The 26,997-nt window shown below is 38.0% G+C and overlaps 1 protein-coding gene across 1 annotated transcript in view; it reads left to right on the top strand.

Annotated features, from left to right (window-relative positions):
* Window positions 1–26,997, top strand: part of rnf157 (ring finger protein 157) — a 63,893-nt gene that overhangs the window by 5,387 nt on the left and 31,509 nt on the right. The window contains 6 exon segments of the mRNA XM_030121948.1: window positions 7,693–7,811; window positions 18,524–18,612; window positions 20,713–20,862; window positions 25,571–25,688; window positions 25,786–25,852; window positions 25,949–25,992. Coding sequence (XP_029977808.1) covers window positions 7,693–7,811; window positions 18,524–18,612; window positions 20,713–20,862; window positions 25,571–25,688; window positions 25,786–25,852; window positions 25,949–25,992 — 587 coding nt within the window.

The following is a 26,997-nucleotide window of genomic DNA, read 5'->3' on the forward strand; positions in this document are numbered from 1 at the left end:
ATCCTGGGGGGGAAATATGTCAACATTTACCTTTTATTATTGAGTCTAAAAAGATGGTAAAGTGACAGATACTAAAATAAACCCAGTTTCATTGACAGACCCTGATGGAACTAACAAACAACTAAAACAAATATAGACACATATTTGTAATGTTTGTGTTAAAACTTCTAAACTTAAAGGCGTATGTGATGGGCCCAGTGAATAAAAGTCCACATACAGACATTTTCTGTCATTTTGTCCTCGTCTCTTCTGTTGTTTGTGTTGATTCGGGCGTCATGTGCGTCACAATAAACGTCCCTGTGAAACACAACAGTGGAACCAATGTTTAACAGCAGTGAAATTAAGCAAACAAAGGTTCGATTCAGGAAAAATGTAATTGAATAATTCTTTTAATCAGTTCGAGTCGATTAATAGTTTCAGCTCTACTCTGGTTTATCATTGGGTTTAATGGACCTTGTGATTTTATATTGTATCTAAGAAGACAAATGTAGCTGCATTTAAAGTAAATATGGTGTTCTGTTTGAAGGAAGATCCATGTTTCTGTGTGAAAACTGTGAAACAGTAATGCAGCTCAAAAGAAAGTGTGGGTTCAATTATTTTCATGTGTTTCAGATTCAGAATACTTTATTCATCCCAGAGGAAATTGTTTTGTGCTACAGTTGCTCCATGCAAGTATAAGAAAAAGAAGCAGCAAAGAAATCATCTAAATATTGTTAATTTTTCACAATTTTATCACTGTTGGTACTGGAATCACAAGTATATTAAAAATATATATCATTTGCGTTTTTGCTTTCAAGCAGATGTTAAATTAAGTGGAGATTAATGTAACTTAAGCACATAAAATAGATTTAAATGAGGGTATGATGCAAAGGACATGTCTTCTATCTGTTTGTATGTCTGTTATAAATAGGTGTGTGTGTCTCAGTCAAATCCATAATAGTGTCTGTAAAATCCTTTTGGTCCATGTTCAGTGATGCATGACTCAGTTCCTGCAGTAAAACAGTCAGATCCATCATCTCCAAATGGATCCTTTATCCTGATCATGTCTGTCAAACTGAGTCTGAACTATCTTGGATTCAAATGGACATGATCAACTCAACTGGAAAGGAGTTCCATTAAAGACACTAATCCAGCAAACAGGAGTAAATCACACATGTTTAGGTGATCAGTTGGACGGTCCATTCACTTCTACAGGGAATGGGTCACTAGTCTCTTTTCCATCGGACATCTGCGCAAAACTTTACCGATATTTACTAAATGTCGAAAAAACAGAAGTGTGTACTGTCAGTTTTTCCATTAAATCACAAATGCGATGATTTGTTTATTTATTATCGGGAGACGACAAGAGAAGTCATTCCATAAACATGGAGACGAACATAAATATGGTGTTGATTTACAGATATATTCATTATTATTATATTTTACCCCTCTATCTCCAACTAAATTAGAAAAAGATTCAGTTTCCTGGTGCGTCCACACATACTCACACATGTTCCAGATCTATTGTCTATAAATCAGTTCATATATCTCACTGAAAAGTTCCTCTTTAGGTGATTTTGTCTGATTTTAAGTGTGATGAGATATTTGGACTAGAAATGAGACAAATAAGGACTGATGTCGCAGCAGGACCTTGAAAAACTTGTCCATGCATTTATCTTTAGTCGAGTTGACTACTGTAACAGTATCTTCTGTGGTCTCCCTAAAAAGTCTATTCGATGACTGCAGCTGATCCAGAATGCTGCTGCTCGAGTCCTCACTAAGACCAAGAGAGTGGACCACATCAGCCCAGTTCTGAGGTCTCTACACTGGCTCCCTGTCTCTCAGAGAATAGACTTTAAAATTTTCTTACTAGCATATAAAGCACAGAATGGTTTAGGCCCAAAATACATTAGAGACCTTCTAGTCCAGTATGAACCATCCAGACCACTCAGGTCATCTGGTGCAGGTCTGCTCTGTGTTCCAAAAGTCAGAACTAAACACGGAGAATCAGCGTTCAGTTTCTATGCTCCGTATATCTGGAACAAACTACCAGAAAATATCAGGTCTGCTGAGAGTCTGAGTTCTTTTAAGTCCAGGTTAAAGACTCACCTGTTCACTGCTGCCTTTGACTAAAAGGCTTTTGACTTTTTAAATTTTATATTCTCTTTGAAACTCTGCACTGCAACTTTTACTTTAATATGTGTGTGTTTTTATTTTATTTTATTTTATTTTATTTTATTTTATTTTATTTTATTTATTTATTTATTTATTTATTTTTTTGATTTTATGTGTTGTTTTCTTGCTTGCTGTTTTTGATCACCTTTTATATGTTTCTTTTATAATGTTTTAAATGTGTTTTTTTTCTTTTTTTTCTTTTATTTCAATGTCCTGTGTGAAGCACCTTGAATTGCCTTGTTGCTGAAATGTGCTACACAAATAAACTTGCCTTGCCTTGCCTTGCCAAATACACTTGGTCAGATTTAGATTTTTGCAGTGCATTGTAATCGTTTTGTCGTCTGTCTATCCATTCATCATCCTAATCTCATTGTCTGTTGAATTCATTCAGATATCTGCTCCACATTTATTCTGTGGATGCATGTTGTCATGTAGCAGAAGAATATTGAACATAGGTGACCTTTGACCTCCTGTCTCCAGGTCACATGTCCTTGTGCAGTTCTAATATCTGAGTACTTTCACATAGAAATATGGATGGAATAAGTTCGACACAAAGACAGTCCAATCTAAATTATAAAACAGGAACTTTAAACTTCCAACATTTTTCTGTCATGACAGACAGTAAAACTTTTCTGATTCTTATTCTGAACAGAATCTTTTGGATTTGGACCCTGTATAACTAATTATATGGCCCCAAAGGAATGCAACTTTAGTAATTATTTTTATATCAGAATTTAGAAAACTTACAGGTCTTAAATTTTCACATTTATTTGGGGGTTTACCTGCTTTAGGCAAAAGAGTAATAATGGCTGTATTCATTGAGGGAGGGAGATTATTTAACTGAAAGACTTCTTTAAAGATATCATATAAAGGGTTAATTAGCTTATTCTTGAATTTTTTATATAAATCGATTGGAAGACCATCTGCTTCTGCTCTTTTTCCCGATTTCATATTGTCTATGGCCTGCCCTAGTTCTTCTTTAGTAATTTCTGAGTTCAAGTACTCTTGATTTTCACTTGAGATTTCAGAAATTTTAAATTTTTGTCAAGAAATTAATTTATATTATCTAGCTTTACAGTTGTTTGTGCTGTATACAACTTCTCATACTAGCATTTAAAAGCCTCGTTAATGTCTTCAGGGTCAGTCAAGTTTTTGTTAGTGAGTTTAATCAATGTGATAAGAAATTTAGATTCTAATTGTTTTATTTGCCAAGCTAGTAACTTTCCAGCCTTTTTGCCCTCATAACATCATACTAAAAATGATGTTTATAGATATATAACTATCATTTCTTACTGTTATGTCATTTTTATTTATCCTTCTATTTCATGGAAGGTATGCAAACGACATTCTTTTGTTTAAAATACAGCAAAGGTCAAGTTGAGGTCATTCAATCTGCCTTTCAGGTTTCTGACTTCAGCTGCACATTTTCGTACCTTTCTCTCTACCAAGTGAGACATGTACATGTGTTTGTCTTATTTTATATTTGTATGTGCAAATGAAAAAAAAAAAAAAAATTGGCCTAGGGCTTTTAAAAGTGCACAGCAGGTTATGTTATAGTTTTTGTGGTTGTTGTTTCAGCTGGTTCTGGAATAAAGGACAGATTGTTTGTCATCTTCAGACATGTCTTTCACATTTGTACGTTTTTTTTTTTTTTAATCAATTCAAATAATAGTTTAATCAAATCAAAGAAATTACTTTATAGATGAGCCCATTAAATAAATAATAGATAGCTGCAGCTCTAATACGTTTAGTGTAAAGTGTCCCAGTAAAAGCCCTTTGTTTGTCCTGTGGTCATCGGGGACAGGACCAGACCAGTGGACTGTCCTCTGTGTATTTTCAACAGTCCAACCATTACAGTCTTATGATATTAGCAAACCCTGTGATTAAAACACACAACCTCTGTTTAGCCTTGGTGTCAGCGTCCTTAAGTCCTGGTAAACATGTGGGTAAGGCAGCAGGAATAGAACATCCAGAACACAGGTGTCAAACATGCGGCCCGGGGGCCAAATCCGGCCCACCAAAGGGTCCAGTCTGGCCCTTGGGATGAATTTGTTAAATGCAAAAATTACACTAAGATATTAACAATCCTTTTATTTTAGGTTCCACATTCAGACTAATTCAATCTCAAGTGGGTCAAACCAGTAAAATTCTGTCTTAATAAAATATAAATAATGACAACTCCTAATTTTTCTCTTTGTAAATATAAATATTTTCATGTATTTACACCAAAACAAAGTATAATTTTGCAAAAAATGTGAATCACCTGAACAAATATGAACAACCTGAATTTTTTTACGAGAAGTCAGTACAATTTCAACAATATTCCACCTGTTATTAAATGTTTTGTGTGTTTGTAGATCCACTGTGATCTGTAAGTTCTAATGTACATATGTAAATGATAAACTGAGGCAGAATATTGTTAAAATTACACTTATTTTTTCAGTTTGTTCATGTTATTCACATCTTTTGAAAGGATAGTTTGTAGATGTAAACCTTTTCATAATGTAAATGTATTTTTTTCGCTCTTAAACATGGAGAAAAGTTTGGAGTTGACATTATTTATATATTATTCTGTTATTATTTTAGTGGTTTGGCCCACTGCAGATCAAATTTAGCTGAATGTGGAGCTGAACTAAAATGAGTTTGACAACCTTGATCCAGAACATCCTCTTCAATGGAGATGAATCTGTCCACAAGCAAATGTATTCCATCTGTGGTGTCCAGAAGAGGACAGACTCCAGAAAGAATTTTCTTTTATATGGGTATTATTGCTACTGGCGGCGTTGTACCCGTGGTGCCATTGTACGATAGTGCCCTCCCGTGATGCAACAGCAGCATTGCACCCGTACACCCTCCCGTGCTGCAACATCGGGACATGCGTCGGACACGCGTCGGACACGTGTCGCACAAAGAATGTCCATTATAGTAGGATGCAATGGACAGAATTTACTTTTTTATTTTTTCATTTTTTTAATATGTGTATTATTGTCATGGAAAGGACAGAGTTTATTTTTGTTCTTCATATGTGCACTATTACTGCTATGAGAAGGACAGAGTTTATTTTAATGTGAAATGCTGCTGCCAAATGGACAGTCTATCTTTAATATGTACAGGAATTTTGTGTTTTGTGTTGGACTTTAGGTTGAAGGGAAGGATGGTTTTAAGTTAAACTTCGTCCCACCCCTTTTTGAAAGTTTTCCTTTCTTTTTATAGAAATCATTTTGTTGTTTGGTTTTAAAATTGTATTCAAAATAAATAAATAAATAAACAATAAACAAACACATTTAAGAAGCTAGACTCAGAGAACTGGATTAACAGAGTGGTGCGTTCTTTTATCTGCCTTTTCTATCCTTGTCTGTCTAACATGACAAAAATGTTGCTTTCGATGTGAACATTCTCATAGTTTGACTCTGACCAAAGCTAGTGGATGAAGAATGTCTCAAAACAGTGTAAAATGAACCAGGTTTTCATTGAGGTGTTTAATGGCAGTTTTGTTTGGATAAAACTATTCAATGTAAACAATATTAGATGCAGAAAAAAGAAAAGACTTTTATTGTTATTGTTCTTGGAGATGTTTTAGCACATATTATTTGAGAAATGAAACATCTTTGTGTTTTTAATTTCATTTAGTTTCTTGTTTGGATTTACTTTTTCTTTCTTTTCTTGAGCTGATCAACATTTCCCACCCCTGGGATCAACCAAGTTAATCTGTATTAGAGGTAGACTGATATATTGTCTCTTTTCAATATCAGCCATTGGCCTTAATTTAATTTTTTTTTTTTTTAAAGATGATATTTGATCAGTAGTAAAATATGATATTTGATCAGTGGGCGGCACTTGAAGTTTGATAAATCTTAAAAGAGTACTATGTGTATGTGTATTAATAATTTCATTTATATTGCTGCATAAAAATCTTAATTATCTGAGTGTGTCAATTTTATTTTACGGTCAATGTGCTTTAAAAAAAAAAAAACAAAAAATGGCTCTAAATATCGGCCTCAAAAATCAGCTGTGGATGTCGGCCATAGGCTGACCACATTTAAAAAAATCGGCATCAACCTTAGAAAAACCCATATTAGTCAGCCTGTAATCTGTATCTGTATCTGTATTAGTCTAGGAGCCAGGATTGCCTACCATGCACCCCCCCCCCACACACACACACAACAAAATGTCACCTGATTTTTTTTAACCTTTGTGATGTCCTAAATGAGAAATTGAGTGGTAACACTAAAGCAACTCATTCCCAGTGTACTTTTTGACGTCATGCTTTAGGGTACTCCGAAGCGCGATATTTTCCACTGCTCTTGTGGTTTGTTTTTGCCACAAATTGACATAGGTATTGTAGCCATTTGTCCCATGGCAACTGCAGCATGTTATACATGAGAAAAAAGCCAAGAATCTCTAGTTTCCAAATATGATCATTTTATTTTTGTATCTTTATCACAATAAAAATGACATATGATATAAGGACAGCATGTCTTAAAGTTAACCTTTTTGCCAAAAATTTCATAGCAGTAAATAAACTTTGAAGAAATATATATCTCTGACAACTATTCTGGTGATATATCACATATTCCTGATAGAACGCAGTATATATTGCATATTCATGCTAGAATTACATGCATTATGATGTTTTGATGTCTACATGTTTAGATATTAGGGTATTCAAAAGTTCAATATTTTCTGCTACTCTTTCAATTCTTTTTATCATAAATTGACATAGGTATTGTAGGAATATATCTCTTGGCATCTGCAACATGTTAGACATCTTGACACAGTCTATAATCTCTAGTTACAAGTAAAATAATTTTATTCTTGTAATTATACTAAAATTACAAAATAATGACATGATAAAACATTGCTCTTCCAAATCTTCAGTATTCATAAACCCATGTTACTTGAAACGACTCAAAATGTCACACAGATTCCTGTCAATATACAAAATGTCAACTACCAAACTTACTGTTTGAATTATTTAACAAAACCTAACGAGTAAATGTTGCATATGTACACATTCAGGTCACAATATACAGCTGTATCAGTATTTGTATACTTCATATCATACATGAAGCATCATATGTCATTTTTATTGTGATAAAGATACAAAAACAAAATGATCATATTTGGAAACTAGAAATTCTAGGCTTTTTTCTGATGTATAACATGCTGCAGTTGCCATGGGATAAATGGCTACAATACCTATGTCAATTTGTGGCAAAAACGAACCACAAGAGCAGTGGAAAATATTGCGCTTGACGTCATGAAGTACACTGGGAATGAGTTGCATCAGTGTTACCACTCAATTTCTCATTTAGGACATCACAAGGGTTAAAAAAACATCAGGTGACATTTTGTTGGGGGGGGGGGGGGGGGGGGGGTGCATGGTAGGCTATCCTGGCTCCCGGACTATATCTCTGTTGTAAAATATCAGACTGCTGTTTTTATTTTCAGTACCTCAGGACCTGTTTTCTCCGTCTTAAAGAATCCTGTGTGAGGTTTGAATCTTCTGACTGATGGCTTTTGACTCTTTGTGTGCAGGGAACTACTTTGCCAGTCATTTCATCATGGGAGGAGAGAAGTTTGACTCCACCCATCCGGAGGGTTACCTGTTTGGGGAAAACACCGACCTGAACTTCCTGGGGACCAGACCTGTGGCGGTATGTAGTACATTTACTGTGACATCTCACCGTCACATGGACAGAGTTTCCACTCCTCAGCAGTGAAAGTATCTATTATCTGCCCTAAAAGTAACTAGAAGGTGATAAATGACATCATCACCTAATTTGGATGATTGTAAATGTTCATGTAATTGTAATGATCGATGTAGGACAGAGGAATAATACTGTGTTAAAGGCAAAAAGTGAGAATAAAAAACAGCCTAAATGTGTTTAAAACTACAAATGAACTATACTCTGTCAGTTCTAGTTTTATTTAATGTCCTATTTCCAACTGTCCTCCTTTATCTGGGCTTGGGGACCAACTAAAGTGACCAAAAACAGACACTCTGGAGGAGTTACTTAGGTTAGTTGTTTATTGGTTTGTTTGTTTGTTTAGTTTTCCTCTTCATTTTCTTCAGTTTGGTTTGGTTTTTAACCTTACGGTCCACTCAACAAATCACAGTAAAACAGGAACATTTAGAAGCAGAACATTTTTAATGTTCAGTCTACTTGAAGAATCTAAATGAACCAAAAAGAGACAATAGAGAAAACTGTTAATGTCAGTGGGACTGATTTATATTCAGTGATTTGTTTTAGACAAACAAAGACACATGTTTTAAAGTTAGAGTCTCCAAAAGTCTCCAATAACAGCACAGTGTTTCTGCTGGTAGGGACACTTGATGCCACACCACACATTTGATACAAAAAATCAGCACCGTATGGTCTGGTCTGGGATAGTATGGTATGGTATGGTATGGTATGGTATGGTATGGTCTGGTGTGGTCTGATAAGGTCTGGTCTGGTCTGGGATGGTATGGTATGGCAAATGTGGAGACGGAAGTAGTTATAGATGTAACCAATTAAGAAGGAAATCGAATGAAACAAAATGAACAAAAATCAAGCAAAATAATGAAAAAATGAACAAAGCTGAACAGAAATCGACAAAATAATGAAAAAATTACCAAAACTGAACAAAAATTGAGCAAAATAATGAAAAAAATGAACAAAATTGAACAGAAATTGACAAAATAATGAAAAAAATGAACAAAACCAAGTGAAAATCGAGCAAAATAATGAAAAAAATGAACAAAACCAACAGGTGCAAATGTGGAGACATAACTTTTTATAGACGCAACTAATTAAGAAGGAATTTGAATGAAAGAAAACAAATGAAAATCAAGCAAAATATGACAAAAATGAACAGGACCGAACAAAAATTGAGGAAAATAATGAAAAAAATGAACAAAACCGAATGAAAACCGAGCAAAATAATGAAAAAAATGAACAAAACCGACATGCAAATGTGGAGATTGAACTAGTTATAGACGGAACGAATTAAGAAGGAATTTGAATGAAAGAAAAAGAACAAAAATTGAGCAAAATAATGATAAAATGAACAAAACCTAATGAAAATCGAGCAAAATGATGACAAAAATGAACAAAACCGATATGTGCAAATGTCGTAACTAGTTATAGACAGAACAAATTAAGCAGGAATTCAAACAGGTTGTAAAAATCCACTGGATTCTTGTCCAAATGAATCTAAAGATAGTTTAGCAGCAGCTGGAGGGTTTAAATTCAAACTGTCTGAACTATTAGGGTCCAAATACACAAAGAAATGAACCACAGACTAAGAACAGTGAGTTTAGACAAATATGAACCATTTTATAGTATTTCAGGTTGTTCATATTTGTGATTTATTATTATTATTATTATTATTATTATTATTATTATTATTATTAATAATAATAATAATAATAATAATAATAATAATAATAATAATAATAATAGCAATAACAATAATAATAATAATAGGTATTTTGATCACTTTGCTTTGTGTGTTTGTTTGTTTGTTTGTTTGTTTGTTTGTTTGTTTGTTTGTTAGCAAGATAACTCAAAAAGTTAAGGACAGATTTTCATGAAATTTTCAGGAAATGTTGGTAATGGCACCAGGAACAAGTAAATTTTGGTGGTGATCGGGGGGGGGGGGGGGGGCACTGATCTGTGTTGGTGGAGGTCTGCGCTCTCTGAGTGCTTTTCTAGTTTATTTTTATAAAAGGATAGTTTAGAAATGTAAATATATTCATGTAATTTTCCCTTTTTTTTTTTTTTACACTGAAACAGAAAAAAATTCAGTCATTAGATTAAATAAAGTTAAATTAAATAATTTATTATCATAGTATTTAAATTGAATTGGGCTGAATGTGGAACCAGAACTAAAATAATTGTTAGTATCTTCTGTGTAATTGTTTCAGTTCCCACGTTCATCCCACGGGTCGGACTGGACCCTTAAGTGGGCTGGACTGGACCCTCAGGTGGGCTGGACTAGACCCTTAAGTGGGCCTGACTGGACCCTTAGGTGGGCCGGACTGGACCCTTAAATGGGCCGTACCGGACCCTTAAGTGGGCCTGACTGGACCCTTAGGTGGGCCGGACTGGACCCTTAGGTGGGCCGGACCGGACCCTTAAGTGGGCCAGACCGGAACCTTAGGTGGGCCAGACTGGACCCTTAGGTGGGCTGGTTTTGGCCCATGGGCCGTATGCTTGACACCTGTGTATTAGAGGGTTCAAGCAAAATGAATGAAACCAGAGTGACTCCTGGATGAGAATGACAACATTTAATAAGTTATTAACTGGGAATGAGACCCCCATCCCCCCCCCCACCCCATCAACCACACTGAACAGAACGAGGACACTCATGAGTGAAAGTGGGACTAAATGAAGTCCACCGTCCTGATGTGGACAGACTGGCCCCTAATCTCAGTGCTTGTGTCTAGACTGGGGCTAAAATTAGGAGTGCAGTTTTTCTCCAGATTATGTGGGTGTTTATAATCCCCCCCACCCCACACACACACACACACACACACACACACACACACACACACACACACACAGAGGCACACACACACACACAGGCACAGACTTCAGCTGGTACTGCGTGTCTTTTGTGTGTGTGTGTGTGTGTGTGTGTGTGTGCAGCTGTATTAGTATTATATAATGTTTGGTGGTTTGGAAGCAGATGGTGCAGTGCAGTCTGAAACCTGCCGCCCTTTGGCAACACTTAACAAATATGATCTGAGCTGTGTTTGGTGATTTTCCTCAAACTTCTGTCTGAACCACAGGGATTTCCTCTGACTTTGTCTCTGCTTCTATAATTGATTTATCTTTTTGAAATCAAAAGTTCCAAAATATGAAAATGGGCTGTTTTTATGTTGTTGTTTTTTTTTTGTATTTATTTTTGAAGTTTTGGTAAGATGCATGAATAAATTTAAAAAATAATAATAATAATAAATAAAATTCTATAATGCATTGTTATTTCATAGACAAAATCATTTAATGTCAGCCCCAAAATGATTATTTGTTTTGAGGTGATGATGAGCAAGAAAGCAGCTGGTTTGTTTGATTGATTGATTGATTCATTAATTGATATCTTTATTTCGATCATGTAAATGATAATTTAAAAACAGAAATGCAAATAAATAATAGTCAGACAGTAATTTAAAACTGCAATGTCTTCAAGCCTCAAAATTTACATGAGTGAAAAGGAGTAGAATGAAGTTTGAAGAACTTGGAGAAACCTGGAGAAGCTGACAGGTTCTTCGGACTAAAAGCCTTGGGCAGCTCACCATCACCGTCAGCGTGCACAGGTTTGGGACCTGGCCTGCACAGAACAGGAGCAGTTAAAGGGAACATTGGAGGAACATTATTTAAATCCATGACATCATAAGTAAATCCCAGCTCGTACATTCAAGGTTTGGAACGTCTGGGGTCGACAGAAATGTGTGACAATAAAATGGGGACAAAAAAAGGTTGAAACCACTGAGTTAGACGTATGTTTGAAGGTGCATGTGTGTGTGTGTGTGTGTGTTTGACTGTGTATGTGTGTGTATGTGTGTGTGTGTGTGTGTGGGTGTATACGTTCCTCCACTGGTTCTTTTACTCATGTGAATGTTCCTTTTCTCTCTCTTATCCTGGGTCTTTTCTCTCTCTCTCTTATCCTGGGTCTTCTCTCTCTCTCTCTCTCTCTCTGTCTTATCCTGGGTCTTTTCTCTCTCTCTCTTATCCCGGGTCTTTTCTCTCTCTCTTTTATCCTGGGTCCTCTCTCTCTCTCTCTCTCTCTCTCTCTCTCTCCCTCTCTCTCTCTCTCTCTCTCTCTCTCTCTCTATCCTGGGTCTTTCTCTCTCTCTCTCTCTTATCCTGGGTCTTTTCTCTCTCTCTCTCTTATCCTGGGTCTTTTCTCTCTCTCTCTTATCCTGGGTCTTTTCTCTCTCTCTTATCCTGGGTCTTTTCTCTCTCTTACCCTGGGTCTTCTCTCTCTCTCTCTCTCTCTCTCTGTCTTATCCTGGGTCTTTTCTCTCTCTCTCTTATCCTGGGTCTTTTCTCTCTCTCTCTTATCCTGGGTCTTTCTCTCTCTCTCTTATCCTGGGTCTTTTCTCTCTCTCTCTTATCCTGGGTCTTTTCTTTCTCTCTCTTATCCTGGGTCTTTCTCTCTCTATCCTATCGGGTCTTTTCTCTTCTTATCATGGGTCTTTCTCTATCTATCCTGGGTCTTTTCTCTATCTCTTTATGGTCTTTATCTCTTATCCTGGGTCTTTTTCTCTCTCTTATCCTGGGTCTTTTCTTCTCTTATCCTGGGTCTTTTCTCTCTCTTATTCCTGGGTCTTTTCTCTCTCTTGTCCGGGGTCTTTTCTCTCTTATCCTGGGTCTTTTTCTCTCTATCTTATCCTGGGTCTTTCTCTCTTTCTTATCCTGGGTCTCTTCTCCTCTCATCCTGGGTATTTTCTCTCTCTTATCCTGGGTCTTTTCTATATCTCTCTTATCCTGGGTCTTTCTCTCTCTCTCTCTATTATCCTGGGGTTCTCCCTCTCTTATCCTGGGTCTTTTCTCTCTCTTATCTGGGTCTTTTCTCTCTCTTATCTGGGTCTTTCTCTCTCTATCCTGGGTTTTCTCTTATATCCTGGGTCTTTTTTCTCTCTTATCGGGTTTTTTTCTCTCTTATCCTGGGTCTTTTCTCTCTCTTATCCTGGGTCTTTTCTCTCTCTCTATCCTGGGTCTTTCTCTTCTTATCCTGGGTTTTTCTCTCTATTATACTGGGTTTTTCTCTCTATCTTATCCTGGTCTTTTCTCTCTTCTTATCCGGGGTCTTTCTCTCTCTCTCTTATCTGGGTCTTTTCTCCCTCTCTTATCCTGGGTCTTTTCTCTCTTTCTTATCCTGGGTCTCTTCTCTCTCTCTTATCCTGGGTCTTTTCTCTCTCTCTTGTCCTGGGTCTTTTCTCTCTCTTATCCTGGGTGTTTTCTCTCTCTCTATCCTGGGTCTTTTTCTCTTTCTTATCCTGGGTCTTTCTCCTCTCTTATCCTGGGTCTTTTCTCTCTATCCTGGGTCTTTTCTCTCTTCTTGTCCTGGGTCTTTTCTCTCTCTTACTGGGTGTTTCTCCTCTCTTATCCTGGGTGTTTCTCTATCTTATCCGGGTTTCTTCTCTCTCTATCCTGGTTTTTCTCTTTCTTATCCTGGGTCTCTCTCCTCTTATATGGGTCTTTTCTATCTCTCTCTTATCCTGGGTCTATTTCTCTCTCTCTCTATCTTATCCGGGTCTCTTCTCCCTCTCTTATCCTGGGCTTTTCTCTCTCTTATCCTGGGTCTTTCTCTCTCTCTTATCTGGGTCTTTCTTCTCTCTCTTGGGTCTTTCTTCTCTCTTATCCTGGGTCTTTTCTCTCTTATCCTGGGTCTTTTTCTCTCTTATCTGGGTCTTTTCTCTCTCTTATCCTGGGTCTTTTTTCTCTCTCTTATCTGGGTCTTTTCTCTCTCTCTTATCCTGGGTCTTTTCTCTCTCTCTCTTATCCTGGGTCTTTCTCTCTCTCTCTCTTATCCTGGGTCTTCTCCCTCTCTATCCTGGGTCTTCTTTCTCTCTCTTATCCTGGGTCTTTTCTCTCTCTCTTATCCTGGGTCTTCTCTCTCTTATCTGGGTCTTTTCTCTCTACTGGGTCTTTTTCTATCTCTTATCCTGGGTTTTTTCTCTCTTATCCTGGGTCTTTTCTCTCTCTTATCCTGGGTCTTTGTCTCTCTCTTACTTTTCTTTATCTCTCTTATGGGTCTTTCTCTCTCTCTTATTGGGTCTTTTCTCTCTCTCTCTTATCCTGGGTCGTTTCTTCTCTCTCTATCCTGGGTCTTTCTCTCTCTCTTTATCCTGGGTCTTTTCTCTCTTATCCTGGGTCTCTTCTCTTTCTACTGGGCTTTTCTCTCTCTCTTATCTGGGTCTTTTCCTCTATATTAGCCGGTCTTTCTCTCTCTATCTTATCCTGGGTCTTTTATCCTCTTATCCTGGGTCTTTTCTCTCTCTCTTATCCTGGGTCTTTTCTCTCTCTCTTATCCTGGGTCTTTCTCTCTCTCTTATCCTGGGTCTTTCTCTCTCTCTCTTGTCCTGGGTCTTTTCTCTCTCTCTCTTATCCTGGGTCTTTTCTCTCTCTCTCTTATCCTGGTCTTTTCTCTCTTTCTTATCCTGGGTCTTTTTCTCCCTCTCTTATCCTGGGTCTTTTCTCTCTCTCTCTTATCCTGGGTCTTTTCTCTCTCTCTCTCTCTTATCCTGGGTCTTTTCTCTCTCTCTTATCCTGGGTCTTTTCTCTCTCTCTTATCCTGGGTCTTTTTTCTCTCTCTCTTATCTTGGGTCTTTTCTCTCTCTCTCTTATCCTGGGTCTCTTCTCCCTCTCTTATCCTGGGTCTTTTCTCTCTCTCTTATCCTGGGTCTTTTCTCTCTCTCTTATCCTGGGTCTTTTTTCTCTCTCTTATCCTGGGGTCTTTCTCTCTCTCTTATCCTGGGTCTTTTCTCTGTCTTATCCTGGGTCTTTTCTCTCTCTTATCCTGGGTCTTTTCTCTCTCTCTTATCCTGGGTCTTTTCTCTGTCTTATCGTGGGTCTTTTCTCTCTCTCTTATCCTGGGTCTTTCTCTCTCTTATTCTGGTCTTTTTCTCTCTCTTATCCTGGGTCTTTTTTTCTCTCTTATCCTGGGTCTTTTCTCTCTCTTATCCTGGGTCTTTTCTCTCTCTTATCCTGGGTCTCCTGGGTCTTTTCTCTCTCTTATCGGGTCTTTTCTCTCTTACCTTGGTCTTTTTCTCTCTTATCCTGGGTCTTTTTTCTCTCTCTTATCCTGGGTCTTTTCTCTCTCTCTTATCCTGGGTCTTTTCTCTCTCTCTTATCCTGGGTCTTTTCTCTCTCTTATCCTGGGTGTTTTCTCTCTCTTATCCTGGGTTTTTCTCTCTCTTATCTGGGTCTCTTCCCTCTCTTATCCTGGGTTTCTCTCTCTCTTATCCTGGGTTTCTTTTCTCTCTCTTATCCTGGGTCTTTCTCTCTCTCTTATCCTGGGTCTCTCTCTTATCCTGGGTCTTTTCTCTCTCTCTTATCCTGGGTCTTTTCTCTCTCTCTCTTGTCCTGGGTCTTTTCTCTCTCTTATCCTGGGTGTTTTCTCTCTCTCTTATCCTGGGTCTTTTCTCTCTTTCGTATCCTGGGTCTCTTCTCCCTCTCTTATCCTGGGTCTTTTCTCTCTCTTATCCTGGGTCTTTTCTCTCTCTCTCTTATCCTGGGTCTTTTCTCTCTCTCTCTTATCCTGGGTCTCTCTCCCTCTCTTATCCTGGGTCTTTTCTCTCTCTTATCCTGGGTCTTTTCTCTCTCTCTTATCCTGGGTCTTTTCTCTCTCTTATCCTGGGTCTTTTTTCTCTCTCTTATCCTGGGTCTTTTCTCTCTCTCTTATCCTGGGTCTTTTCTCTCTCTCTTATCCTGGGTCTTTTCTCTCTCTCTCTTGTCCTGGGTCTTTTCTCTGTCTTATCCTGGGTGTTTTCTCTCTCTCTTATCCTGGGTCTTTCTCTCTCTTTCTTATCCTGGGTCTCTTCTCCCTCTCTTATCCTGGGTCTTTTCTCTCTCTTATCCTGGGTCTTTTCTCTCTCTCTCTTATCCTGGGTCTTTTCTCTCTCTCTCTCTATTATCCTGGGTCTCTTCTCCCTCTCTTATCCTGGGTCTTTTCTCTCTCTCTTATCCTGGGTCTTTTCTCTCTATCTCTTATCCTTGGTCTTTTTTCTCTCTCTCTTATCTTGGGTCTTTTCTCTCTCTCTCTTACCCTGGGTCTCTTCTCCCTCTCTTATCCTGGGTCTTTTCTCTCTCTCTTATCCTGGGTCTTTTCTCTGTCTTATCCTGGGTCTTTTCTCTGTCTTATCCTGGGTCTTTTCTCTGTCTTATCCTGGGTCTTTTCTCTCTCTCTTATCCTGGGTCTTTTCTCTTTCTTATCCTGGGTCTTTTTTCTCTCTCTTATCCTGGGTCTTTTCTCTCTCTTATCCTGGGTCTTTTCTCTCTCTTATCCTGGGTCTTTTCTCTCTCTTATCCTGGGTCTTTTTTCTCTCTCTTATCCTGGGTCTTTTCTCTCTCTTATCCTGGGTCTTTTCTCTCTCTTATCCTGGGTCTTTTTTCTCTCTCTTATCCTGGGTCTTTTCTCTGTCTTATCCTGGGTCTTTTCTCTGTCTTATCCTGGGTCTTTTCTCTGTCTTATCCTGGGTCTTTTCTCTCTCTCTTATCCTGGGTCTTTTCTCTTTCTTATCCTGGGTCTTTTTTCTCTCTCTTATCCTGGGTCTTTTCTCTCTCTCTTATCCTGGGTCTTTTCTCTTTCTTATCCTGGGTCTTTTTTCTCTCTCTTATCCTGGGTCTTTTCTCTCTCTTATCCTGGGTCTTTCTCTCTCTTATCCTGGGTCTTTTTTCTCTCTCTTATCCTGGGTCTTTTCTCTCTCTCTTATCCTGGGTCTTTTCTCTCTCTCTTATCCTGGGTCTTTTCTCTCTCTTATCCTGGGTCTTTTCTCTCTCTCTCTTACCCTGGGTCTCTTCTCCCTCTTATCCTGGGTCTTTTTTCTCTCTCTTATCCTGGGTCTTTTCTCTCTCTATCTGGGTTTTCTCTCTCTTATCCGGGTCTTTCTCTCTCTTATCCTGGGTCTTTTTTCTCTCTCTTATCCTGGGTCTTTTCTCTCTCTTATCCTGGGTCTTTTCTCTCTCTCTTATCCTGGGTCTTTTCTCTCTCTTATCCTGGGTCTTTTCTCTCTCTTATCCTGGGTCTTTTCTCTCTCTTATCCTGGGGTCTTTTCTCTCTCTCTTATCCTGGGTCTTTTCTCTCTCTTATCCTGGGTCTTTTCTCTCTCTTATCCTGGGTCTTTTTTCTCTCTCTTATCCTGGGTCTTTTCTCTCTCTTATCCTGGGTCAGTTTGTAGCCCTTCTCAGTTTGTTTGTGTGGTTTTTACAGACTTCACTCCTGCTGAGTCCAGATGTGGGCCGGTTCTGTAAACGGTTCCGTTCGCAGCCACACAAACATGCGCTCACACACGAGGGCTTGTCGTACCCACATCCTGTCCCACCACCTGGCTCTACTTTCACTCAGTCAGCACCTTCTGACTTCAGACCTACAACAGAAGACAAACCCAGCACAGTCCAGGTCCACATGAAGGCTCTGAGTCCACCAGGGTCAAGTCCAGCTTGGCCTCTGTTTGATCACTGAGTCCAAAAGAGTCAAAAGTTCGACTAAGACATTTCACATTTAGCTTCAGTACACTGGTGATTCTGCACAACCCAAAGCCAAACATTACACTGTTCAGGGTTCACACAGGGAATGGAAATCACTGAAAATGGTTGAATTTCAGTGTTGTGTTTTCAAGGTCTGAGGTGTTTTTCTGTATTTTTATTTATTTGTTTTTTATCTATTCTTGCATTTTACTCTGTCATTTTGGTTTTTATTTATTTTTCTGTATTTTTTATTTATTTATTTTTGTATTTTACTCTGTTATTTTGTTTTTTATTTATTTTTCTGTATTTTCATTTATTCATTTATTTTTAATCTATTCTTGTATTTTACTCTATCATTTTGGTTTTTATTTATTTTTCTGTATTTTATGTATGTATGTATGTATGTATGTATGTATGTATGTATTTATTTATAATCTATTCTTGTATTTTACTCTGTCATTTTGGTTTTTATTTATTTTTCTGTACAGCACTTTGGTCCACTGTGCTCTTTTTAAGGTGCTTTACAAATAAAGTTAGATTGGAAATACACAAATAAATGAACCACAGACTAATAAAAGTGGGTTCAGAAAAATATGAGCCCTTTAAATAAAAAAAGCCCAAACTTGTCCTTTCTTGGGTCTTAGGATGTTAAATATCTTCTTAAAACCATGTTTTTTTTAAAAAAAAATTCAAAATGCATTTCAGCTTATTTAATTTTGAGAAAGCAAATCAATCTAAAAAGATACTAGATAGTTTTTGTCATAATTCATGCATGAAAGGGGTTAAATCAGAATAAATAACAGTGGATACTGGACTGTTTTACTGTACGTGAGCAGAAAACACTCAGAGTCGTCCCTGGAAAGACACGATCTGAGCAGATTTTTATGTCCTGGCTCAGCAACGTGTGATCACTGCTGACAAACACCAATGTGTGTGTGTGTGTGTGTGTGTGTGTGTGTGTGTGTGTGTGTGTGTGTATGTGTGTACATGGGGGGGGTTAAGCCTGGAGCTGACCGCGGTCATCATACGGTCCCTCCTTCTCTGTGGTCGACAACAGGAATGTGTGTGTGTGTGTGTGTGTGTGTGTGTGTGTGTGTGTGTGTGTGTGTGTGTGCCGGAGGGAAACTGGACTCCGCTCCGGCCTCAGAACACTTTTCAAATGTCTAATTTTTTCTGTTTGTTTTCAGTTCCCGTACGCGGCGCCTCCACCTCAGGAACCAGTGAAGACATTAAGAAGCCTTATAAACATCCGTAAGGACACGCTGCGGCTCGTACGGTACGCACAACCCCCCCCCCCCCCCCCAACACAGCAGTGTTGTCTTTTTTGTTTTGTTTTTTTACTTTTTAAATTTTTATTTATTTTTTTGTTTTTATTTATTTTTTATTTTTCATTTTATTTTTTTTTTATTTCTTTTTTATGTCTTTATTTATTTTTGTTTTTTTCTATTATTTTTTTTTATTAAAATTTTTTTTGTGTTTTTGTATTTCATTTTATTTTTGTAATAATTTTTAAATTTAATTTAACTTATTATTATTATTATTATTATTATTATTATTATTATTACTTTTTTTTTTTTTTTTTTTTTAATTTGAATTTTCTTCCAGTGTTGTCTGATTTCATGTTCATGCTGTTATTTTTACACACTGACCACAACAACAAACCCAGCGGACAGTGTTTAAGTCTATATCAGGAGGATGAAAAGCACAAAACCAAGGGTTACACAGAACATTCAGTTACAGTTTAGCCCTTAAAGACCCAGAACTACTTCTGTGTCAGTTCACACATGAATGTTCCTCTATATGTAACCTCTTTTAAATGATTTATCATCATTTATTGTAACATTATAGGTCAGTGGATCTGTTGGTAATTGGGTTTTCTTTTCAGAAACAAAAGAAAAACTAGTGGTTCATTGATTTTCCTTTTTAAAATGAGAAGAATTAAAGTTGGATTTCAAGGCGTGTTTCTTTTTCAGTGTTAAAAACAGATAAACCAAATTTATTTATTCAATAACCTCTAAATAATGACGACTACAAATGTTTCTGTTTTATTGTAAAGAAGTAAAATTACATGAACATCTGATCATTTACAAACTATCCTTTAACAATAAAACATGTATAAAACTGAACAAATACGAACAACCTGGTATTTGTAAAGAAAAATAAGTGCAATTTTAACATTTTGTTTCTAAAATTTTTTGTTCAAATTCATGTTTTGTTGTTATTATTTATTTTGTTCATATTTGTTGATCTTTAGCTTACCGGCCGACAGGACGTAAGCTACTGTCGTCATGCGGTGCCCGTCGTCGTCTGTCGTCCGTTACAAAACTTTCAATCGTCTTCCTCTCCGAAACTACAATTCCGATTGACTTCAAACTTGGAATACAGCTTCTTTAAGATGATGTCAACAATAGTTAGTGAAATTATTTGGATCCGGATCTGATTCTGGATTTGGTGCGACTTTGAAAAATTTCCCCATTATAAGAGATAGGAAGTGGATTGATGCAATAACTCAGTAAATATAAATGATATCCAGTGTAAATTTCTACAGTCCAGCCCTGATGGGGAGATGACCAAAACATAATGTCCACATGCTGATCAGGATCTTCTTCTGGATCTGGGAACTTATGGAAAATTAAACATGGGCTCTTAAGGGGAAAAAAATTTAAATCGTCTTCTTCTACCAAACTCCAGTTCTGATTGACTTCAAACTTGGTATACAGCTTCTGTATGATGATGTCAACACAAGGTATTGAAATGATTTCCATCTGGATCTGATTCTGGATTTGGTGCGACTTTTAAAATGTTCCCATTATAACAGATAGGAAGTGGACTGATCCAATAAATCAGTATCAATGATATCAAGTTGTTATTTGAATTTTTTACAGATCTGATTGGAATATGAGCAAAACATGGGCCATTTCTGTAATAGAATAAATACACAAAACTGGGTGATACTAAATGACATCTGGATACATTTCCCAAAGCTTTTAATTTGGCCGGTAAGCTACAGGGCAAATATTAGGCAAAATATTGTTAAAATGACACTTATTTTTTCAGTTTGTTCATGTGTTATTCATATCTTTTGAAAGGATAGTTTGCAGATGCAAACCTTTTCATCATGTAAATTAACTTTTTTTGCTCTAAAACATACAGAAAAGTTTGGAGTTGACATTATTTATATATTATTATGTTATTATTTTACTGGTTCAGCCCACTTCAGATAAAATTTAGCTGAATCTGGCCTGTGACCTAAAATGAGTTTGACACCCCAGGGTTAAATTGTCAGTATCTGCCCCTTTTTTACCCCCCCCCCCCCCCCCCCCCCCCCCCAGGTGAACCGTAATTAATCAGGTTTGTGTCTGTCTTCCACCCATAGGTGTAGTGAGGATTTAAAGCTACCGGGGGACGAGGCTGCAGGTAAAAACCGAGCCTGTTACAACGTGGAGTTCACCTTTGACGCAGACACACAGGTGGCCATCACCATCTACTACCAGGCCATAGAGGAGTTTCACAACGGAGTCCCAGTGTAAGTGAAAAAAAACACCTGTGAGGGAGATGCTGGACTGGAATCTGAACAACAGTACCCCCCCCAAACAACAGGAACATTCTACAAAAACGGTCTCAGTCATATAACATCATTTCAGATGTTCATCAGACATCTAAATGTGTTTAGTTTAGTTTAATTTATTTAGTTGGATCTCCATTAGCTGCTGCACCCCACAGCTGCTCCTCTTCCTGGGGTTGTTAACAATATAAAACATCACAATTTCCCACAACTCACTCAACAAACAGGATGTACATACACCCAACACAACAACACGAAAACCAAAATTCAGCAACAAGCACACAATAACAATAATAATAATAATAATAACAACAACAACAACAACAACAACAACAATAATAATAATAATAATAATAATAATGATAGTAAATTTTATTTGTATAGCACTTTTCATAGAACTCAAAGACACTTTACATACAGCAGATAAGAACAGAAACCAAACATATTAAAAACAGATAAAAAGCAGGGAATGTGGGAAAAGGAAGAATTCTATTGGAAAAAAGACTAATATCACTGCTTTAAAGTCATCTCAATGTTAACACTTTTTTGGTTCAACTGCTGACATCCCCATTTGTACATGTATATTGACCCTTTGCATGTTACGTCACACTCTGTTTGCACCACAAACGAGCGCCATGACGGACGGTGGAAGTGCCAGACTGCACACTGGACAGCAAACCGGCTAATATCCAATTTAATCTGGATGTTCCGGTTTTTGTTCGTTTTTTAACCCTGCTTTACACATACAGTGGTCTCACACAACAGTTCCTTCTGTGGTTTCAGCTGGGTTCCAGACAGAGCCTGGATCTGATGGACCTGATATTACAGATAGAACAGGCTCTGTTTGTGTCCAGAGCACATTAGCTCCAACAAATGCCAGCTAGGTGTTTAGACTGGGTGGACTACTATGAACCACTATGTTCCAGTGGCTGTCATAACTAGCCTACAGTATTAGCTCTGTTGTTGTAGTGGCTGCCTTTTTTTTTACCAGCTACACTGTGTTCTATGTTCTACTGTTATTGCTATGATGCTGTTCCATATGTTCTAGTGGTGGAACTGTACATATGACTGTGTGTAGATAGTAGAAAGGCAGACGCTTCAACAACAGAGCTAATACTGTAGGATACTGATGACACACACTAACATTATTACACATATTGTAAAGAAAGTCTTGTAAAAAAATGGTAATATTCTGGCAGCAGGGGTGCCAAAAAAATACTGTTAAATTACACAAAATAACCATCTCATAAAAATGCGGTAATTTTCGATAATTAAAATACAGTTTTTTGCCCTAACTTTACATGAGATTTAGCTTTTGTTTTGTTTTTTTTACTTTTTAATGTTTAATAAAGAATATTTTCATGTATTAAAACAATCAAATTACCTATGAACATATAATACTTTTCAATGAGACAAAGTTGTACAATCCACTGATAAAAACTGTATTTGGACAGTTTATCAGTGCTTATACATGTTATACATTCACAAAAATACATCTATTCAACATTTTTGTTGTGAAACCTTCTGTAATTACACAAGATATTTGTCAATTAACAAACAAGTCTTGTTAAACTTACAGAACAAATACTTCTTTTATGGTTAATTGTCAGTAATTTTATCTCATTTTATTATTATTATTATATTTTTTTTTTACAGTATTAAACTTTAAAAGTTTAATCTCATAAATAGAAAAGAAATATTGTGAAATTATGATACATTTGCAAATGTATTTTAACTGTATTTTTCTGTGAAAAAAGAAAAAAATTCTTTTAAAGAATGGAAATTTTTTGGTTATTCACAGTTACAGTTTTTTCGTGTTATTTTACATTTGACATGTAAAATCACAGTCTATTTTTGTCATTTCATTGATATTTTCCTGTATCTTAAAAATACAGGAAAAATCGGTAAAATAAACAGTGAAACTTCTGTTAAATTACAGATTTTTTTTTTTTTTTTTTTTTTTTACAGTGCAGTGTTAGTTCATTAGAGCTGCTTTTGGTTCCAGTCTATTTGAGTTTGAATGGCATGATGGGGGAAACATGTTAAAAACATACACAGCTAGCGTAGCTGTATCTTTCCTTTACCATTGTGAGATCCATTCCTCTGCCGTGAGCGCAGTACAGCCACTGGGTAATCTAACCTGAGACTAAGAACTGGTATCATCCAGACTTTAGTCTGCTTTTAGATCACACCTGTGTACGGGGACACTCCATTTAGAACAGAATGGAACAGATCGTGTGCTTTAAACTCCAGTAGACTGGAGGATTTTACTACATCCGTAAACACATCAGGAGGCAGAAGGTATGGGTCGGTAGCTAGCCCTGCTATCGCTAGCTTCTCCAAATAGCGTTCTTTGTGCTGTCCAGTAAGGTGAGTCACTTCGCAGGACAACTCCAAAAGTTTATTGTCAGTGCTGGTAGACATAATCCGTCGCTCATTCGTTTGTTTGTTGTGTAGCTTTTGCTGTCCACCATGGAACTGCACCCCTGGTCACGTGATAACTGTGACGTCGGTGCAAAGGGTCAATAGACCGGATTATGTCAGGACACGCCCACATATGCTGACATCAGCACATGCATTGACATGATACATCAGCTGGATCAATGCCAAAATAAGATACAATATGTGCGAGGGGCAGGGCTTGTTGTGCCTGGAACCACTTGTTTATTTGTTATTTTTTATTAGGGCTGTAACTATTGACTTTTTCAGTAGTCGATTAGTCACATTTTGAACTACAACAAATTATATTTATAGCAGGAATAAAATCCATGTTCTTTTCTTGAACAGGAACTGTATTTGTCGTCTAGTCCACCAGTCATTTCCTCCTTCTGTCTGATCGTACACTCCTGCTTTAAATGCTGTGGTTGAGGATTCAGACTTCTTCTTTCTCTCTGTACACATTAAAGCTATACCTACCGATGTGGCATGTCTCACAGCACTTAGTCAAAGTTTGAACGTGAACAACCCGCCTCCCTCCAAAGCCCCACCCCCTTCCCTCTGCCTGAGCTCTGAGGCTCCTCCTCCTCTCTCCTCCTCTCATCTGATGCACGATGGAAACGGAGGAGGAAGCAGAGGTGGAGGTCCGGTCCGTTTTGGCGTGTCCGCGGACCCCTCCCTCAGTAATCAGATGCATCATCCACCTGCTGCGGGTCCGCGGCTCCTGTTCCATCAGTAGACCTGGTCTGTGCAGTACTGGGTCAGGGTCTTCACTGCAGTCCCCAGGGGATGGGCGCGCACACTGTGAACGTGCAGCCTCCGCGAATTTTCCGTGGACATTTGAGGTTTCATAGTCCATACAATTATCATCCTACATCATCTTACATGTGTGACACCATGTACATGCACCTGTATGAGTCCCACCGTCAGAAAAGCTGAGCTTTATGCAGACCTGTTCAGTCCAGTACAGCTGACTTCCGGACTTTAATCTCCATCCTTCATTCATCAGACTCCCGTTTGTGCCCCTCAGTTGTTGTTTCTGTTCATAAATCCGTTTAATCCCTTCCACATGTGCATGTCAGTTCTATCCAAACACATCCTAGACAGTAGACTGTGGTCAGTGACAGGAGGAGCAGCGCGAGTGAAGTGTCAGATTCAGAGGGACACATATCGGATGTGAGGCGGCGATAATGGATCAGATGCTGGACGGCCGTAATGGATGATTGACAGGAGGCTCAGTCAGGTTCGGCCAATTATTTTATTCGGACCAACTAAAATGATTGGTCAGACTTTTATCAGAAATATATGAGAATTAAATATTTTTGAGTTTCAATACCTGGTGGATTTCTTTTACATTTTAGTTTGACACACACTTATTAGGAGCATTTTAAGATGACAAAAGAAAAGTGTAAAAATGCCACATCATACGGTATAGCTTTAAAGGTGGGGTCCGAGATCTTAGAAAAACGGTTCAAGCAGCTACATTTTGAGAATACTCGATTCAAAAGTCCAAACCCCTTTCTTCAGACGTCCCCCCGAAGCCACGCCTCCAGAGTTCTGGCACATGCAAAGTTTGTTCCCGAGGGTTCATGAGCGCTGCACAGCAACAATTCACCAGCTGAGGCTCTGCTCCGTCCCCGTACAGTCCCAACTTGGGCTCCGACGCCGGCTACGGCCTCAGCCCCAGCTCCGACCCCGGCTGAGGCTCCGGCTCACGTACCCACGCATACCTCGTTCAGTCTCCTCCAACCCCCCCGCTCTGACAGAACAGCCCCAGTTCAGACCTATGTGACTAACGGTACATTTCCTACTGGTTTATGTTAGTGACTAAACAGTTTACTGGTAAACTTTCCATCCTAATATAACTAATATAGCCAAGCTCTGGTTCTGGCTTCGCTTCCTGTACAAGCGCTTCCAGTTTCTGAGAACACACGATTCATGCTCGAAGAGGGGTACGCACAGAGGGGGGAGGGGCGAATGACAGTTGAGTTTGATCGACATAACACCGTTCAATCATTTTGAGTGGGCGCTCAAAATGATTGGATGGTGTTTTTTCAGTCCTGTCCGTTCCACAGGTGACTACATTTTTTTAATTTTTGTGTTACAGCATTAAGTTAGTTGTAATCAGAGTGTGAAGGGGATTTTAAGCAATATAGTAAAAAATGCTTCAGGAAAACATCTCAGACCCCACCTTTAATGTATCCTCTGTTTTTAAATCTGTTTCTTGGTGTAGTTACCTGCCCCAGGACAGGTCTCTGCAGTCGGAGACAGTTCACTTCAAGAGGGGGGTCTGCCAGCAGTTCTGTCTGCCCTCACACACCGTCAACCTCAGCGAATGGGCCGACGACGAGGTAGGCCACGCCCCCAAACTAAACCCCCCCAGCCCATGTATTCCCAGGACACGCACTGATTTGCTGTGTTTCCGTCTCCGCCTTTTCTCTACTTCAGCTGCTGTTCGACATGGACAAGGAGGTCTTCCCCATGGTGGTGCAGGCGGTGGTCGACGAGGGCGACGGTGAGTCACTGCGCATTTGTCTGATAGTCTGACGTCAAAGTACAGAGGAGGAGGAATTATAAAGAAAGTCATCTGTGCTTTTTTGAATCTGTGCAGAACATCTGGGACACTCTCATATACTGTTGGCAACATTTGAAAAGGTAAGAAACAAACTCATTCACACATATGTTTAGAAATACAACCACACTTATTTATTACCTCCACCAGGAAGTATTGTCATCACTTTGCTTTGTGTGTTTGTTTGTTTGTTTGCGTGTTTGTTTGTTTGTTTGTTTGTTTGTTGTTACCAACTTTATGGGAAAAGTATTCCAACCATCTTCACCAAATTGTACCCACAGATAGGCCTAGGCCCTGGGACCAACCCATTAAATTTTGGGCCAAGTAGGCCAAAGTTCAAGGTCACAGCAAGGTCACAAAATCTACAATTTTTCTATCTGTCATCATTGAGCAATTTTTGAAAATTTATAAAAAAAAAAAAAAATTCAAAACGACTCCAATTAGCCTCCAATTTGATCCAGCCGTAGCTTATAACAATATCTTTTATCTGGAACAAAACTGTCCACATCCACTGTGGAATGTGGACTCTGTGGACATTTCCATTTAACATTGAAATCCCATTTACCACATTTTTCATTATAACTGAACAAATATTGATTGGAATTCAATATAATTTGACATACACATGACTGGTACCAGGCTTCAACTTTTTCTGCTGTATGGAACAACCTGGAAACTGTTTAATTTAAAAAGAAATCCACAGTCGATCCACACATGCACACCGTTCGGTGTGCTTGGCGGAGGTTTGTGTTCTCTGAACACTTGTTTATTTTTTTTATTATTATTGTTAGTGATACAGTTAAAGAGACATAGTGGAAAGAAAAAAAACAAATAAACAAAAGACAAATCGAGCAAATAAACAAACAAAACAAATGACAACATCATATTACAACGAAAAAGATAATAAACGTAAAGACCAACTAAGCAAAATGGACTGATTAGTGGTGATAGGGAAAAGGGAAGGGGGGGGGGGTGAATGAAAGAGAGAAAGGGAGAGAAAGAAAAAGTGAGAGAGCTAATAATTATTATAATAATGATGAGAATAATAACAACAAAACAACAATATATAATAACTAGAAAAGCACTCA

The sequence above is a fragment of the Sphaeramia orbicularis genome, chromosome 19 (genome assembly GCF_902148855.1).
Source record: "Sphaeramia orbicularis chromosome 19, fSphaOr1.1, whole genome shotgun sequence".
In the NCBI taxonomy this organism is placed as follows: Eukaryota; Metazoa; Chordata; class Actinopteri; order Kurtiformes; family Apogonidae; genus Sphaeramia; species Sphaeramia orbicularis.